Below are 17,715 nucleotides of genomic sequence, written 5' to 3'. Positions count from 1 at the left end.
TCCTCTTTTTCACCATCTGACCATCATGGCGGGCGACCACTTTCCCCCTCCCATTATTTCGTTCTCTCTCCTTCAAGGGTTTCAGGCGAACCCCTTTACTGACAGAGTTTGAAAACAAGTAACGTTACAACCACCGTTTTTCTTTTCGCTTTTCACTTTTCACAACCAAAAATAACCTCTTTTTAAATGCTGTCTCTATTTGGGGTGAAAGAATCTGCTGGAGTAGGTCACCGTGGGTGGCCCGTCGGTCCTTTCTCTCGTTAGAAAAAGTCTCTTTCTTTCTTCCTCTTTCTTCGCGGCTTTTCTTTTCTCACTCTCTCTCTCTCTCACAGTGGTGGTGGAAACGTGAAAGTTGACAAAATGTAACCTAATCAATGGGGCAATGTACAGGCTATGGAGTGATTCTGTTGAAATTGATAACAAGTTTACTGGCACTAGGGAGACGAAATGGACAACATAATCTGGTTAACACGGTACGTGGGTTAATTCCAAGGGTGATTTTGAAGGTGTTCCTTTAAGGTGTTATTGGCGCGCAATTGATGAAAGAGAGCGTCAGTAACATTTCGGGGGCGAGGGTGAGGAAAGAGAGCGTCAGTAACATTTCGGGGGCGAGGGTGAGGAAAGAGAGCGTCAGTAACATTTCGGGGGAGCTTTTAAAACCCTAATTCGAGTAGCAGTTGTCTTCTTTCTCCACACAGAAGTACCGAATATACTAAGTTACAGCTCCATTTTATGTATTGTACATACGAAAAAATGGTAATAGAATAAAGGGTCTAAGTTTGTGTATCTCTGTTTATTACTCCATATCTTTGCTAGGAGTACTTTGGTGACCTTACATCTTAATATATTGGGTACTCCATATCTCTATACCTAACTGCATGGATATCTACATCTCTCTCTCTCTCTCTCTCTCTCTATATATATATATATATATATATATCTCTGTCTGTGTGTGTGTAAATCAGATGGAAGTAGCAAATATAGCATTGAAGCACAAGACCAACTTTTCCTAGCAAAGAGAACGTCACATGGAGGACCATGAACCCTACTATCTCTAGCTTATGATCATTTTCAATACTCTCTCTCTCATATATATATATATATGGGAAATGATAAAGTTACAAAAGATTTTGACAAAAAAAAGTTCTCAGCTGATGTGGCGGGTGTGGTTTCAAACTTTGACCAAATCTAGGCCGTTGAGAGATGAAAATCACAACCGCCACATCAGCTGAGAACTTTTTTTTGTCAAAATCTTTTGTGATTCTAGCATCTCTATATATATATATATATATATATATATACATACACATATATATAGAGCTTTGAAGTTGTCATATCTCTTTACCAAGATCTCTAACCATGCATATATTGTAATGATTTAAGATAGCACGCTTCATCCCCTAAAATCCACCATTAAATGAACCAAAGTTCCTTAAGTAAGCAAGAAAGAAGAAAAAAGGGAAAGAAACCATTAACTTTAGAAGGATACATTGGGAAAGTATTAGTTACTTGTTCTTCCTAGTTGAGTACATCTCCATACACATTCCAAGAAATCTCATTTACTTCCCACACCAATTCCCTAAGATCATCCCATGTTATAGTTTTCATCACACTTTCCCTAAATAAGAAACAAAATCAAGTCCCAAGTATCATTCTTAATGTCTAGCATTCCCCATAAATAACTAATGAGGATATATACTCATACATCACATGGAAAAAGAAGGCTTTTAAGTCTATTTCTTCATGACAAAACCCTAGCTAGCTAGTTATCATCAACATGACTATCCATTATAAATTGAGTATGCATATTCCTTCAAGCAAGAGAACAAAAGTATGAGACAAAGAAAGGACAAGAACAAAAGAAATAAACGATCCTTACTAATATTGATTCAAGTTTGAATATATACTACTAATATTTCTACATACAAAAGAACCACCATTAATATTTCTCAAAGAAATTAACTAACCCCCCCTCTATTAGTATATGATAAAACATATATAGTAATAATGCATGTTACACTAAATGGTTTTGTGTTCTTATATCTTTCTTCCACTAGCTCTTTCCTCTCACAGTCAATACTAGTCATCTTCATATATACTATAAAAAATCATAAGAGGATTACATGTTATAGGTAGCTCCTAATTTCATATGTTGAATTCTAATCCTTTGTTGATTTGATCATATCCGAAGGAACAATGTCTTGAAGAAGCCCATGATCTCTAATCAAAGAATTAGAAGTCGATGACAATGAGGTGCAAAAACGTTTATTAATCTCTTGAACCACAGATGGAGTAGTACTATGTGAAAGTGAATGAATAGCACTAGGAGAAGAACTAAACCTCAGAGGTGATGATGGTAAGTTATGGGGATTATTATTATTAGTATATGATATTGGTTGCTTTTGGAAATGATGGGTTTGTGATGAGAATTGTATGGGTGTCATGGAACCGAAACCCGACAAGGAAGACGAATAAACACCATTGAAGGAGTTAGAATCATGTGTCATTAACCCGACCGAACTTCCACGAGGCATAACCGGACTTGGATGAGTGTGCTGGCCTTCATATGTCGTGACGACTATACTCGGATCATCACAAGATCTTTCTACTCTTTTCTTCACTCCACAAGTAGTACTAGTGCAACGATAGTAACTCCTTAAAAAATTTGAAATATCAATATTATAAGGACTCGTATCAATACACCTAAAACTATTGATAATCAAATTCTTTCATGGGTACAAGAAAAATGATCATTAAATCAAGATAGAGAGAGAAGTAATAATACCTTGGGAAAGGGCTATTTTTGACAGCTTTTTGTCCGTACTTTCTCCATCTAAACCCATCTTCTAGATGATCAATTTCACTCTTAGTCATGAATGCAAATCTCTGTTCTCTCTGTCTTTTCTGATTCTTCTTTTTAGGTTTCACCAATCTAAATAATCCCCCATCCCCACAAACAAAACAAAAAAGGATAAGTATAATCTTCAAAAACCCTTTCTTCAAATCTTTTAAGTGTAAATGTGTTTTTTTTTCCTTTGAATCAAAGCAATAAATCACTTTTAGCTTTTAGGAGAAAAGTATGAATAAATATACTTAATAAACAAACTGATAATCGAGTAGAAGATGACTTACTGTTTCTTAGTCTGGGGTAGAAGATCTTCATAATCTTCTTCTTCTTCTATTACTAGTGTTGGTTTTGTTTGATCAACAACATCATTAGTGACTTCAGTAGACGAAGACGAAATCGAAGAATTGGGTGTGGTTGGAAAGTTCAAAACTTCAGATGTTTCTGTAAGTGACGACGGTGGTGGTGGAGGCACCGTGAGTGGCGGTGGTGGTGGTTGTTGGAAATTATCAAATAGGAATGGGTTAAAATGATGATCAGGTTGAATAGTAAGTAAATCAGAAAAACTAAAAGAAGGTGCTTTTTGGTTATCATGATCACCACCCATATCGAATATGCTGCTTGTTAGTGGATGATTTGTGGGAAATTGATGATGATTCGGAAATGATGTTGATGATGATGAAGTTGTGGTTCCGATCATGAAATTGTTGTCCATCTCATTATTAGCAGCTACTAAATCATCCATATAAAATAAGTACTTTGATATATCAATCAAAAGGAGCTCATATAACATCTACCCATTTCCAATAAGATCTCCTAACCCTAGAATTTTAGAGAGAGAGAGAGAGAGAGAGAGAGAGAGAGAGAGAGAGAGAGAGGATGAGGGGTATAAACAGCTCTAAGAAGGAAATGAAGCTTTCAACAAAAAAAGAAGAAGGAAATGAAGGGTAGTGTGAATGAAGCGAGAAGGAAACCCAAAAAAGAAGGCCAAAAGGGGGAGGAGGGTAGTAATAGTATGAACATAAAATATTGTATTTGTAGGTATACAACTAGATAGGGTTTTTTCTCTGTCTCTGAGGAAGAGAGAGGATTGACGCGGGCAATAAGGGGTCAACAACAAGTACAAAGGGAAAAGCCGGTGGCATAAAATAAGGGTTTATTCCATTTTGGCCCCCTAATGATAAATAACTCACCAAATGATCCTCTAAAGAAGACCAACTCCTATTTTGTATTTTGGTCCTCTTTTTTTTTATTTTTCCGTCAAGTCAACTTTACTGTTGGCTTTCTCTTTCCTTTTGTGAGGGTAAGAAATCGCGGGTCAAGAAGTCAGCTGGACCGGGTCGTTGACATGATGTCGAACCTCCATCTGTTAATATTTTTGCGGGCACCGACGACGTCTTTGGGAGTAACCTGTGGCAAAAGAGACAAGAACACTCATGTCCGTAAGTCCCTTGGGACACCAGAATGGTGCCGGTCGAAGGGGGCTCTGACGGTCAAGTCAGTAAGCTTGCAAGAGAAGTAAAATATACGTGAATAATATCCTTAAAATGTTACCGTTGGTTGGATTATGGTCGGCGTTTAGGCACGACTCGTAGAGTGTCCGGAGCTCGATCTCTACGGATATACTGACTTGGTTAGAGAGAGGTTATGATAGTACTTACGAAGTTTGCCTTGTGGATGAGACATCTCTGGAGAGGTTTGCCTTGTCCAGGGGTATGTATCGTAAAAAAAGTGGGAAGCTTTAAGGGTCTGGCCTTATAATTAATCACGTGGGTGGTATGTTAAGGGTCTGACCTCTTGGAGGTATAAAGTGAGCCAACCCTTGTTGATTATCACGTGGGTGATGTGGGAAGGTCCTGACCTCTTAAAAGTAAGCAAACCCCTGATGTAGACGAACCCTTGACAAAGTAGGCGGACCCTTGATAAAACAGGAATATGAGAGAGAAAATATGCATACTATTGATAGGTCTCGTACTTGTACTTTCTCGGAAAAGTATGTGTTTGCTTCTTCGAAGGTCCTGTACTTAGTATGACCCTGTACTTGGTAAGGTCTTGTACTTGACAAAGTCCTGTACCTCGATGAATGGTGTAGAGTCTCGCATCCTCCCTCTGCGCACAATGATAAAGTCCAGATGATGGATGCAAGACCGTAATAGTAATTAAGTGGGAGGAGGGAAGCGATATTAGATGATGAAGCGGGACTCTCTAATTAAGAGGGTAAGACTCTATGAGAGAGAAACTGAGTTGATGATCCTCTGTATGAGAGAGAAAATGATGGGGTGTATTCGTTGGGAATTCGATGATCTGTATCATCTACCTCTCGGTCCTTTTATAGTGTTTTGGTCGACTGTCACCTGGCGGTGAGCTGTCTCTTTAATGCGGTAACCCAGAGAGTTGACACCATTAACACGAAGATCGTAACTCCCCTAACGGGTACATCTGGGATATTATCATCTTGAATGACAGTCGCGTTTCCCCAACGGACATACAGAGGGAGGTCTGCTGGTGAGGACGAACCTCTTTAACTAGGGCTGGAAATGCATGCGTATCTTGACGTTGTTTCTGGTGCCCGAAGATAAATGGGTCGGACCCAATAGCCTTTAACTCATAGGCTTAGTCGTCGTATGAGCCCATTAATCATGGATTTCTGGGGGCGCTCCTGGTGACGTATTTTGGACCATACACCTTTTAACCTTCTTTTTCAAAAAAAATTGTCTCTATCATTTCTTACTTTCGGTCGACGACCTTCCATCAAACTTCTTCATCGTCTTTTTGCCTTCCACCACTACCCCCACCACCAGCTGACCACTGTCAGCTCTCTCTTTCTTTCTCTCTCTGTATTAAAGAGGGAAGAAAAACCCTCGAGCTAGAGTTCAATTGAAGCCCTAGTTCGAGTGTCCATTTGAACCTTAAATTGGTTATGATGAATAAGAAAGTGGGAAAAGATGGAGAAAGAGAGATAGTTTCCAAAATGAATGTAAAAAATGAATAAAACGTCAAATTTTATAGTTGTGACGAAAAACCAAGGTTAGAATACAAAATCCTCCTATTTAAGGGGTCTTTTGGTAAATTGATCATATATGTAGAGCCAAAATAGAATTAACCCTTGCACCAAAGTGGTAGACTAATTCAAACTAGTTTTGACTGGCGACCGGGTGGTAGTAAGTGTGAAAGAGGTTAAGTATAACGTGGACATATTTCGGCTTATAAAAGGGGTTCATCTGATATCCCCCACTGCATGTGATTCCTCCAATGAGAAGATATATTTTCTCTCTCTAGGGTTTTTCTCTATATTCTTTTCAAATTAATTATTTTTCTACTTTTTTTTCTTCTTTGTTATACTTTTTAGATAAAGACATTTATATCCCTATAACTTATAATGTGGTTTATAGTTAAGCTTTTAAAGCTTTATCATGAAAGTATTAAACTTTCAAAGTAGATTGCGGTCCACAATATTAAATTACATTTGGATACTTGAAACCGTGGCTCCATGTTTGGTATCTAAAAGTTGATGCATTATATTTTACTACATAATTTTGTAGCGGGTGTCTATGCTAGGAGCTTATTAAACTTCCTAGACGATTTTCAAAAGATTGACTATGCCGTGTCAACTCTAGAACAATACTTTATAATGATTATCAACTATTTAGGCCCTCTAAACTAATTTATTATTACTAGTCCTGGATCGAAAAAACAAAAACTATTAACAAATAATTCTAGGGTTTACTGAATTTTTATCAGACTTTTAGAGCTTGCTTATTCTATAGTTTTCCATCTTTTATTGATGTGGATAGAGGTTGTGAGTGGGTAACTCCTATCCTCATTTTGTTATAGGTTCAGATTAAGTACAAATAGGTTTATTCTGTAGATTGAAATTTCAATCAAATGAAGAGTCTGTATATCTAATTCCCGAGACGTTTCTAAATATACGTCGGAAAAATACGTCGTTTAGGGGCTTCACCAGGACTAACTAGTAAAACCCCTTCGGTGAACAAAAGACTACACAGTAGTTTATAACACATGGAAACAACTTTTCAGAATTTGATTTTTGCTTTCCAAGTCTCTCGAATATAAGATATTACATATTTATTCAAAAGTATTGACCAATATCTATATATTAAGGGACGGGGGTATTTTTTTTTTAAAATATATCATCTCTTCGAGAGCTAAGATTACACCTTCTAAACGTATCTTCCAAGATTGAAGTTACATTTTCTAAAAGGGTTAATTCCGTTTTGGCCCCCGATTTGTGACCAACTCACCGTTTTGGCCCCCATAAGTGTCCGGCAGTTCGTTTTGGCCCCAAAATCACTTTTTAGGCAGCGATGACATCATCAAAGTCTGACCAAATTTTTTGTGTTCCCAAACTACCCCTCTCATCAAATTCAAACTAAATACCGATCAAATCAACTGACCCTAGTTATTACCCTATTTCATTCCCAAGGCACTTCAATTTCCAGTTCTTTCTCTCTCTCCCATTAATTTTCAGTTCTTTCTCTCTCTATCTGATCCACCATTGAAGAAGAAAAAAAAGCTTTTTCCTCTCTAATTTTTTTTCTCTCCCCCTCTTCATTTGTCGGTTCTTCCTCTTCTTTAATCAACTTTTGTTACTTTTCAATTAAAAAAACAAAATGACAGGAAAGGAAAAGAAACTATGGATGTAACTATTTCTTTTCTTGTCGACCGTCGTCGAGGATTGACAATTTGTAACTGGGGAAAGAATTCCAGCCAGGTGAGAAAAAAATGCATAGTCTCATACCTCCCTATCAGGCCACTGACGTTACAGTCCCAAACATGAGTGCCTATTGTGTTCATAATTGGAAAGTTCCAAGCTTTATAATGACTGTGGAATTACAAATTGCCAAGATTTTAACATTATCCATAGCCATGAAATAAAGTTCAAGTTCATTTATTGATTAAATAATCAGGTTCATTTAACTTGGTAACCCTAAATTAGAATCGATCACATCTAGTTCATTATCATAGTCATGATAATAATCTAATATAGCTCAATCCTTGCATAAAGACAAGATTAAAGCCATTTTCAAGTTAAAGGTGCAGAAGAAGTCTCATCTGCACCAAAAGATGATTTTCCTACCTTCGATCCAATTTCTACATCATGAGGAGATATACACCGATTCCTTCTTAACTCAGCTATTAGAACCATATTCCTTCTTACCCTTATTTTCGAAACTCTTGATTTCTCTCATCTTTTTCGATCTCTGCCGATTTTGATTTCTGGGGGTTTTGATCATCTTCTGTAAAACACAAACGACCATTAATGAAGGAAAAAAAGATGAACTCTGGTTTAGGTTTTTTAAGGATTTAGTATATGATAGTGTTGTATTTGTTGGTAGTGAAGAAGATGACTCTGTTAATGAAGAATTTGTATATGAAGTAGATAAGAATGGAAAGAAAGAGTAAAGAGAGATGAAGAAGATAAGGGAGGGTATTAATAGAGAGAAAGTAAAAGTGTTGGGAAGATAAGTGTATTAATTAGCTTGATAGATGTGACATCTTTGGATTTGGTGTGAGAAAGATAAGATTTGGTCAGAGGGGGTATTTTGGGTATAGGAAATCATTGCTTATGCCTTGATGATGTCACCACTGTCCGAAAATTTGATTTTGGGGCCAAAACGAACTGCCGGACACTTATGGGGGCCAAAACGGCGAGTTGGTCACAAATTGGGGGCCAAAACGGAATTAACCCTTTCTAAAACTTATCTTCAAGGGTTAAAATTAAAGTTAAACCACTCAAACTTGTCTCCAACGATTTAAATTATACTTATCAAATTTATCCTAACAGTTGATTATTATACAACTATATGTATCCCCCATCCCCGATTTATGTCGTCTTTACATATACACCGTACAAAGGCCATAAAACATAGAAAAAAATATGTCGGTTATAGGATGGTGCGGATCAACATTATGGACTGCTAGTGATACTGTCCGCTTTGGCACACCTGGACCTCCCAATTTTAATCTAGACCTTTAGTGTGGGTCCAAGTTAAGCATCATTCCCTAGTGAGACTTTTTAAACCCATAAGACTCAAGTGTGTCAAAGTGGACAGTATCACTAGCAGCCCAGAAGATTGGTTTGCCTACGCCGACAGTATCATTAGCAGCCTAAAAGACTGGTTTGCACCATCTTATACCAATGTTTAATTTGTTGAGAGAGTTAAAAAAGGGTAGGAAGGGGTAATAGGAGTCAAAATTATTCTCCAAAATGTCTTGGAATTTCAAGTAACAAATTACAGGCGGTGAAGTTAATGAAAGGGGTGAAGTTAATAAAAAGAACACGTGTGGGACCATTTACTGACATACGGATCTGATGCTGACACGATTTCCGCGTCACGGTCGCTCACTTTCTTCTACCCCTAGACGATCCCACTCGCTTCCAAACACCTTCTTATTCCAATCCAATTGGACGGATTAAGTCAATTGAAATCGAATTAATATAGGCCAATAATTCTAGTTTTAAGATTCTAATCTCTTTCATAACCCTAATAAATGTAACAATCTCACACCCCAATTAGTTAGAGCTTCTAGAACGCCAGCTGTATGTAGACGTTCAAGTTTAGTATGTGTCGGATTTTTTGATGTGTGTTTTGTTGAACTTTCATTGAAAACATAATTTCAGTCTATTGAATTTGAATTCGGGTATAATAGTAAACTCAATGTCAATAATATGTTATCACTTCGCGTGTTACATATAGTATTCGATCAGAATATGTACCCAAAGATTGAGAGAATGTGATAGTCTTACATTGTTTGCAAGAGTGTCAATAACCGAACTATGAAGTGAGTGCTTGAGCTTCAACACACCATTCTGGTTTGTTAGTGATATTGTACACCTAGACCTCACAATTTTAAAAAACTGCACTTAAAAAGAGTGATTAATCTCTTAAGAAGAGCATCACACTACGTTTCGCCAACGAAGCGAGATTATTTATTTGTTTTACCACATATTCTAGAGTATTTTTTAGTTTTATGTAGAACGGGCCTTTTATAATAGGGCTACTTTTAAGTTTTAACCTCATATTAAAGGGTCGATTTGAATAATAGAGACAAGAGTGGACACAAACACCAAAAGGGATTTGTTAATAATAAGTAGGCATCCTTGATTTAAGGTCCGGAAAACGAGCCCGATCATTCGGGCTCTTATTAAAACAATACTCAAACCCGAATTTCTCAAAAACCTTCGTACACGTTTCGGTATCCACCTGCTGGTGTTAGTAATGACTTACAGCTTTTTCTTTAGCACGTGCTATATTAACGCGGTGGTAGTGACGTGTCATTCCCATTTCCCATGGCTTGTGATACACTCCACTCTTATAAGATTTTGTCTCACCTTCTCATAAAAGTGATTATTTCATTATTTAATTTAAAATTTCCATTTTTTTTTTGAGGGTTGCTTCATACAGAAGTTTCACATATCCACAAGAGACAAATTGCATTAAAAAAATAGTACAGTAACCAAATGACAAGGTCACCACTATTTCGTATAGTGGTAAGACATCCCTCTTAAGTTCATGAAGTCTTGTGATCGAGTTGTTTATCACCGATATTTATCTCATACAATTTAGACACTAATAAAAGTAGATGTCCTTGCAATGACTAACGTGGAGCGTAGTCGATTTCTGCAAAAAGAAAATAACTAGATAATAACACTCTATTATGGTGCAATAATTACACATCAATTCGCAGAAACTATTAATAAAAATAAATCATTTATGGATTATGGGTTTGTAATAACTTTTCAAATCATTCCTATAATTTTCAGATTGAGATATTTCATGACATTTAGGATGACATGTCATTTTTCGGATATATTTAAATTATATAATCCTCTATTATACTTAATTGTTCTAATTTTAAAAGAAATACAAAGAAGACACATTTTCTAGTAAAAAGAAAAATCAATAGATAAATAAATTGAAACAAAGAGAATTCTAATTCTGACCACAGGTCAACTAGGAGTAATTTATATGTAAGTCATAGTCATAGTCATAGTCATAGTCAATGTCAACAGCAGCGCACATGCAAGTTCTAACGTCAAGTGGGCGTAAGATTATACTCCTAAGTAAAATATTTAGGTTTTGGTATCGGAAGAGCATTTTTTAGCAAAGACAGTGCATTAGCTAGGGAGAGCGCTCTTTTTAGAATAGGGAGGGATAAACATTTTTTATTTAAATATCTCAAATTTATACTTTGGTCCCTCCCATTAAACTATTTTTTTTTTAAATATCCCAACTTAAACGAAGTCGATAACTTCGTTTAAGTTGATGTCTTGTTTTAAGTCGATGGTTTCGTCTAAGTCGATGTCTACGTTTAAGTCAAATTAATCTTCTTTCTTGATGTAGGTTGCCTCCTTCATTAACGGTGGTTCCTCACCCATGAGATCTTGAGGCATCATTAAAAGCTCGAAAGTAAGACTATAGTGACGGTAAACTTTGCAAGTTTTTTAATACTAATGGTGATGTTGATAGTAGTGACGATATTAGGGTTTTGGTTGTTTATGTGAGAGAAACTACAAGTGAATAAAATATTAGATTTATTATTAATTTTTATCTAAGTCCTTCTATTTTGACACTATTTATTAAATGATCCTTATAACGCCTTCCTTAAACTAATTTAGTAAAGGAAGAGCAAATACATAAATTGACCTTTCTAATGCACTGCCTTTACTAAATAATGCTCTTCCTATACCAAAAGTCAAATATTTTTGGACCTAAATTGGAGAGAGCAAAATCAGCAAATACCAGCCGTGATTGGCTCCGAGTGAATGTGTGGGTGATTTTCATGATAATATTTCTTGGAGAGATCTGTATGTACCAAGTATGGGCCATCTCCCAGTCTTTTTTTATTTATTTATTTTTTGTTAAGGGCCATCTCCCAGTCTGTTGAGATACACAACCATGCATATAAAAGAAGGCTAGTTTAAGCTCAACATTAGAAATCATAGTCCAGAGCAACCCTCTATATTATAGGCACCAACCCAAATCTTCCAAACCAAGTCCAATTTGAGTGAGATATGGAGAGACTGAGCGAAACTTTCGGATTCCCAATTGTCCTTCACGAGATCGATTAACATATAAAAAATGAGTGGAGAACGGAAGAAGATTAAGAGATTCAAACTAGGTCTGTAAGCGGTAGCTTATCGGATCGGATATAAACATATCTGATATCTGATAAGAAATATCCGAATTCGTATTCGATGTCTGAAATTCCGAATATTTTCTTAAAATTCGAATACGGTTACGGATCGATCCGATCAGATGTCGAATATTCAGATATCCATTGACTGCGCTTAAATTTCAAACCATTTAAAATGTCTACACAATTCAATAAAAAGACCAACTTCATTTGCTAGGAAAGGAATCCACTACCACCCTACAAATTCTGGTGTTGTTGGACATAATAAAAAAAAACAAAAAAGTTAAAAACACAAATAACCTTATATACATCACAAAATTGATATAAGAAGTTAGAAAATTAGAGTAGACCTACTTCAGACCTAGATAGGAATCAACCGTCAGTTGATAGTGGAAAAGTCTATTGAGAGAAAGAAAAAGAGTGGACTAGCTCGAAAAAAAAAACAGTTGATATCGTGTAGGTGTGTGAGACTTGTAGTCTTTTCTAACATTGCTGTATACATAAAGAAATTTTATATTTGTTTTTGAATAAATGATTGAGGACCCCTATCTCACATTTAACCTCTATCCACCACCTAAGGACTTCACTACAAAAAATGCATGCTCATTGTTAGGCAATCACTCATCATGTGCATCTTCCATGGAACCACAAACTGGAGCGCCTATATTATCTCCTTCCACCGTATATATGGGGGAGTGAGTTGGGAATGATTTTCAACAAAAAAAAAAAGTTTTTTCTTTCTTGAATTGTTTGTGTCTCGAACCCTTAACCTCTAAGTAGGAAGGCTAAACCTCTTACTGCTGCAACCATTAAAACTGGGACTTTAAGATTTAAAAGAGACCTAACGGGTCAGTTATCCAATTTATGACGCTTATAATGAATTAAAAAATAATTATTAAATCAATCTTTACAATATATTAATTATCAGTAACATAAGAATCAGCTAATTCATTAATCATAATCTGCATAATCCTGACTTGCATTTCTAATGACATAATGTAATCAGCTGTCTCCCTGAAAAGCCCACCAAGGCCCACTGACTCTCCATGGGGCACAATCTTTTTTAGAGTTCTGACCTTTTCAGCCACTCCATTAATGGATCCTGTAGAACTTTCTATAGGCACTCTTTTTCTCTTCATCAAAAATTTTCTTGTAGTAGTAGGCCTTGTTGTACTCCTTCCAATATTATGTCCTCTGGTCTTCTTGAGTGCCCTCTCTTTCCTTTCTCTTATTCTTCTCATTGATTGAGATATCAATACCTTATTCCACAAAGAACCATTACTTGATGGGCCACCCTCATTCTCTAGGACCATACCCTTCAAATTTAGGGCAAGATGAGTCTTATTAGCTCCCATGACACTATGATGACCAAAAGATTAAAATGGAAAGAAACCCAAAACTCAAATCCCTTAAAGATCAAACTATGACCTTGTTTGAGTTTGTGTTTGCTAAGAAACTAGATCAATTTGCACCAAGAGATTAAGGGAGAGACTTCTTTTATATGTTGTTGAAAATGGGTAGGTGTCCACTTTGGATAATATGAAATGATTTGAAGGTGGGTAAGATGATCCCACACATGTGCATACACAAATTCTATCAAATGTTTAATGCCCTTAATTTCCTAGAGAATTGGATATCATATGAATATAAACACCCATGACTTCAATTTTTATTTAGGCTACTTTATCCACACTCACGAACATGCATTCACATGATCTTCAACACCAACAACCTCTACTACTAAAACCTCTCTCTCTCTCTCTCTCTCTCTCTCTCTCTCTCTCTCTCTCTCTCTACCTCATCAAAACACTCTGGATTATTCCTCCTCTCTTTACAAGTGCAATGTACATATTTAAGAAGCTTGGGTGGTCCTAAAATTCTTCATTGTTCCAGCTCAATGAAGATTGACCTTGGTTGCTATAAGTACCTAAAAGGTCTCCTGACAGGGAAACCATCCATGATTTTTAATTAACAAGCTCAGGATTACTAGATATTCATGTCAATGTTTTAGTTAACAAAATGTGGGAAATCATGATCTTAGTGTTTAGATAATATATGGTTCATGAATCTAGTTCTTTCGCCGAAGCATCATGTCAATTCTTTTTGTTTTTCTAACATAAACATGTTCTAATGTTTGTTTAATTTGTAAGTGCATACAAACAAGCAACCAAACCAAATTTCGTGGAACTAACCTTCCAAATATATAATACCTAAAGTTTGATGACTCAATCAAAGTGTCCTCCCAACAGCCCATTACTTTCTTTTCTTCGTCTCTAGGCTGGTTGTTATTTATTATTATACAAACTCTGATTCAAAATTGCAACAAATTCATATATATCCTAACAAACTGAACCAACAAATGTTTTTAGGACTTACTTTAGGACACATGATAGAGTGGTCCGGAATCAAATGGTTTTCCATTCAAATGTTACAAAATCGGAGTACGTATATACTCCTGTAACAAGTTAGGAATAATGCCTTCTAAATTGTCCATAAATTTTTATTTGACATACTATCAAATTTTGTACACTTAAAATCCAATCTTATTTCATTAAGAATAAGATTACTTCAAATGTTGGAATATACATATAACACTTCACTAGGAAGAAAATTATCTCTAATATTTGGGCAAAAGTTTGATGGTGTAATAGCCTAAAGAGGCTATATATGAAAGGGTACCCTAGCTACAAGCCCTTTGCATAGAGTAACCAATTATATATTGGAGGGGTAATTGGGGTGCCCCAATGGAGCTAGCTTTTTCATAGTTAATGCCACATGCTATGTTTGACATGTTTGAGGAAAAGTATAATTGATGTTTACTTCTTCCTTTTATTGGGAAATAAAGAGAGGGTGGGAAAAGATAATGATAGAGTGAGAGGTGAAATTAGAAGAGATGGTCTTTTTAGTTATAATTCTTTCCCCATGTCATTTTGCCAGTTTCTCTCTCCCCCTAAAGTATTTTGCATTTACTTTTTTCCACTTTGGTATTGAATTTTTAAAAATATCACCAGTTAAAATAAAGCAAATAGAGTATAAGGAGAAGAATCAAAATAATTAATATTAAATTAGGCAAATTAGCAAGAGAAGGAGTAGTCAACTAAAAACAACAGTTTGAGAGAGCGAAAAAGTTGAAAACCATGAAAACTGAGTAATGTGACAAAAATTCGTACAAATACTCTATTGTTGTAAAGCAATCCCACATTGGTGGGAGACAGGAGTGTGGTGCTCCTCTTAAGAGGTTAAGCACCCTTCCCTATTGAAGCCTTTTAAAACCGTGAGGCCCAGGTGTGCCAAAGTTGACAGTATCACTAGCAGCCCGGAAGGCTGGTCTGCACCATCCCATAACATCTATTGATTCGTATTTAAGTACTAATCTTTTTATTTTACAACATTGAAATAAACATTCAAACATCTAATAAGATCTTACTTGTCTTTTTCCAGATGTCTTATTGGTTATTGAAAATGAATTTTAAGATCGGTTATCAATGAATAAGGTTAAGTAACACTAATTATATAGCCAACAAAAAGTTAGACAAATTTCGAACACATAACAAATCCAACCACTGTAATTTTCATTTTTCTCTGGATTTGACACATAAATGTAAAGAAAGTTAAAACTCACGAAGGTTGTGATTTTCATTTCTCTGGCGAAGGGGAGTTGAAATTTCCGTGGGCCTATCAGATGGTTGATTAAGCATAAATGAGAATGTGGGGCAAATAATGTATTTTGTCTGCATATGTGAGAATTGGATAAACTCCCCATCTTCATCATTTGAAAATAAAGAGCTGTTGCATCAGTGGTAGACTGGTACTGGTGGGGATGAAATGATCATCACATGAACATAAATACACAATACATACATACCAGAGAAAATTTGGAGATTGGGCGTGCAATAGGGACAGTTGCCCATCCCCATTTGCATAGCTGATACAGAAAGACACGTTTGTGTAATTATTTTAGGGTTCAATTCATCTAAGATCTGGTCTGAGTGGTCAGAGTCTGGTCTGAGTGGTCAGAGTCAGATCTGAGAGACAGAGAGAGAGAGATAAGATTTGGATGAGTCCGTTAACAGAAACGAAACACCCACGTTTCTGTTATAATTGAAATGATCCAAATTGAAGCTTATGAATGATCCCTTCCCCATGTGCACTTCAAGTTCTTCCACATGCACAAACACACCTCATCATTTCATTCATTTATTACTTGTCTTTTGCTCCCTCCTCCTCTCAATCCTTAACTTCTATTTACCACCAAACTAAAACAAACATCGTGGTGGTGATCCTCATTTTTTTTTCACTTAATTCCAACTCTCAACCCTCAATTCTCGTGACCCAAAACTCATTCCACTTTAGTCTAGTAGTATAGTGGTTCTCAACATGTCGTGTTCTATTTTGATACGAAAGTGAAAATTGTACAAAATACTACCCACACTGTCAATTGACGAAAATCCGTAACAGATTAGACTCGACTCAGACTATATACAGATTGCTCTTGTGTCGTTTTGCAGACTCACGAAAAAGAACACCCATAATAATATGAGAATCCAAAATCTTAGACCATCCTAAACGGACTGTGGCAGGAGATACTCAAATCGACACTGACTTGTTGACCACCACAACACCTGTAGATGCATTCATTCATGAATAAACCCCCTTGTTTAACTAAAAATTATTCAAAACAAATAATCATAAATTTCTCAGAGGAAAAAGTGAGGATGTATTATACAACTCTAAATACATTGGGATTTAAAAGACCCAACAAATTAGGAATACCCAAAATAGTTTTAGAGAAAAGGGAGAATGACCATGATGAACAAGACATGGAAGAATGGAGTCATTAAGATTCGGATCCAGATAGACTCGTGGTTGTTGGTGTATGAGACAAACCCGACATGATTAGACCATCATCCGGGTAGTTATTACCAGACCCGACTGAAGCGAGTAGCTGGGTTAGAGCCGTCATGGTTCTAACCTGCATCTCCATTGCTGCTATATAATCAGTAGCTTCTTCAAGTAGATCCGGAAACGATACTTTTCTACAACCGGGTACTAACCGCCCCAGTACCCGAACCTTTCCTTGCAAAACCGGTGTTTTCTTCTTCTTCTTCTTGTCTTTTGTTTCTAAAACCGTTACTCCCGGTTTACTTGACCGACGACTGGCGGGAACTATCGTCACTCTAGGTTTATGTTTTTTCAGTTTTAGCTTGAGCCTAGGATTAGTAAGAATAGCTCGGCTCCATCTCGTTCTTCCTTTAGCTGCAAAAGCTAGAGTCCTGTCAGCGGCTTCACGGACGGCGCGGCCAGGAATTGGCGAAGGATTCCGGCGAACTCGACGGAGTGCTTCTAAAAGCTTTGATGAGTAGATTCGTTGTTCTGATTCGGTTTTCCATTTTGTAGTTGGCGATGATGATGATGATTGTTTCTGATTAGGGCTTTTTCTCTTTCTCTTCTTTCTTGATTCCATAATTGGTATTTCTGAATCAATATTCATGATAATTGAAGATGAAGAAGCCATTGATCATGAAATTAATCTATTCGATTCTTTAGTGAGAGAAATTGGATTAGAAAATCCAGATAAGAATTAAAGAGTAGAATGGAGAAGTATAGTTACCTAAAAAGAGGGAATTTTAGTTAGTCGGAGGAGTTTTTGGAGGACTCTGTTTGTTCAGTTTAGAGAGAGAAAGAGGGGGAGGGGGAGAGAGAGAGAGAAA

The 17,715-nt window shown here is 36.4% G+C and overlaps 2 protein-coding genes and 1 pseudogene across 5 annotated transcripts; all 3 read right to left on the bottom strand.

Moving 5' to 3' along the window:
* Window positions 1-1,448: 1,448 nt before the first annotated feature.
* Window positions 1,449-3,963, bottom strand: LOC147551463 (WRKY transcription factor 71-like). 2 transcript variants are annotated; one of them, XM_086672054.1, is made up of 3 exons: window positions 3,133-3,882; window positions 2,786-2,932; window positions 1,449-1,618 (listed from the first exon to the last, which is right to left on the bottom strand). In XM_086672054.1, the coding sequence occupies exons 1-3, from the start codon at window positions 3,636-3,638 to the stop codon at window positions 1,519-1,521; spliced, it is 753 nt and encodes a 250-aa protein (XP_086528180.1). In that variant the 5' UTR covers window positions 3,639-3,882; the 3' UTR covers window positions 1,449-1,518. The 2 variants fall into 2 exon arrangements, with proteins under 2 accessions (XP_086528180.1, XP_086528179.1); XM_086672053.1 differs by lacking the exon at window positions 1,449-1,618 and adding an exon at window positions 1,862-2,655 and having other exon boundaries at window positions 3,133-3,963.
* Window positions 3,964-12,921: 8,958 nt separating this feature from the next.
* Window positions 12,922-13,359, bottom strand: LOC147551462 (transcription factor bHLH147-like). Its single transcript, XM_086668574.1, has one exon. The coding sequence runs from the start codon at window positions 13,357-13,359 to the stop codon at window positions 12,922-12,924; it is 438 nt and encodes a 145-aa protein (XP_086524700.1).
* Window positions 13,360-16,682: 3,323 nt separating this feature from the next.
* Window positions 16,683-17,715, bottom strand: LOC147551461 (transcription factor bHLH148 pseudogene; annotated as a pseudogene). Of its 2 annotated transcripts, XR_015237581.1 has the most exons (2): window positions 17,616-17,715; window positions 16,683-17,479 (listed from the first exon to the last, which is right to left on the bottom strand). The product of XR_015237581.1 is annotated as a transcription factor bHLH148 pseudogene, transcript variant X2 (transcript). The 2 variants fall into 2 exon arrangements; XR_015237580.1 differs by having other exon boundaries at window positions 16,683-17,667.

This window comes from Eschscholzia californica, unplaced genomic scaffold (genome assembly GCF_041429995.1).
Source record: "Eschscholzia californica isolate CP2 unplaced genomic scaffold, dmEscCali1.0.p SCAF_3, whole genome shotgun sequence".
NCBI classification, from domain to species: Eukaryota; Viridiplantae; Streptophyta; class Magnoliopsida; order Ranunculales; family Papaveraceae; genus Eschscholzia; species Eschscholzia californica.
This window is presented reverse-complemented; position numbering and strand designations above follow the sequence as displayed.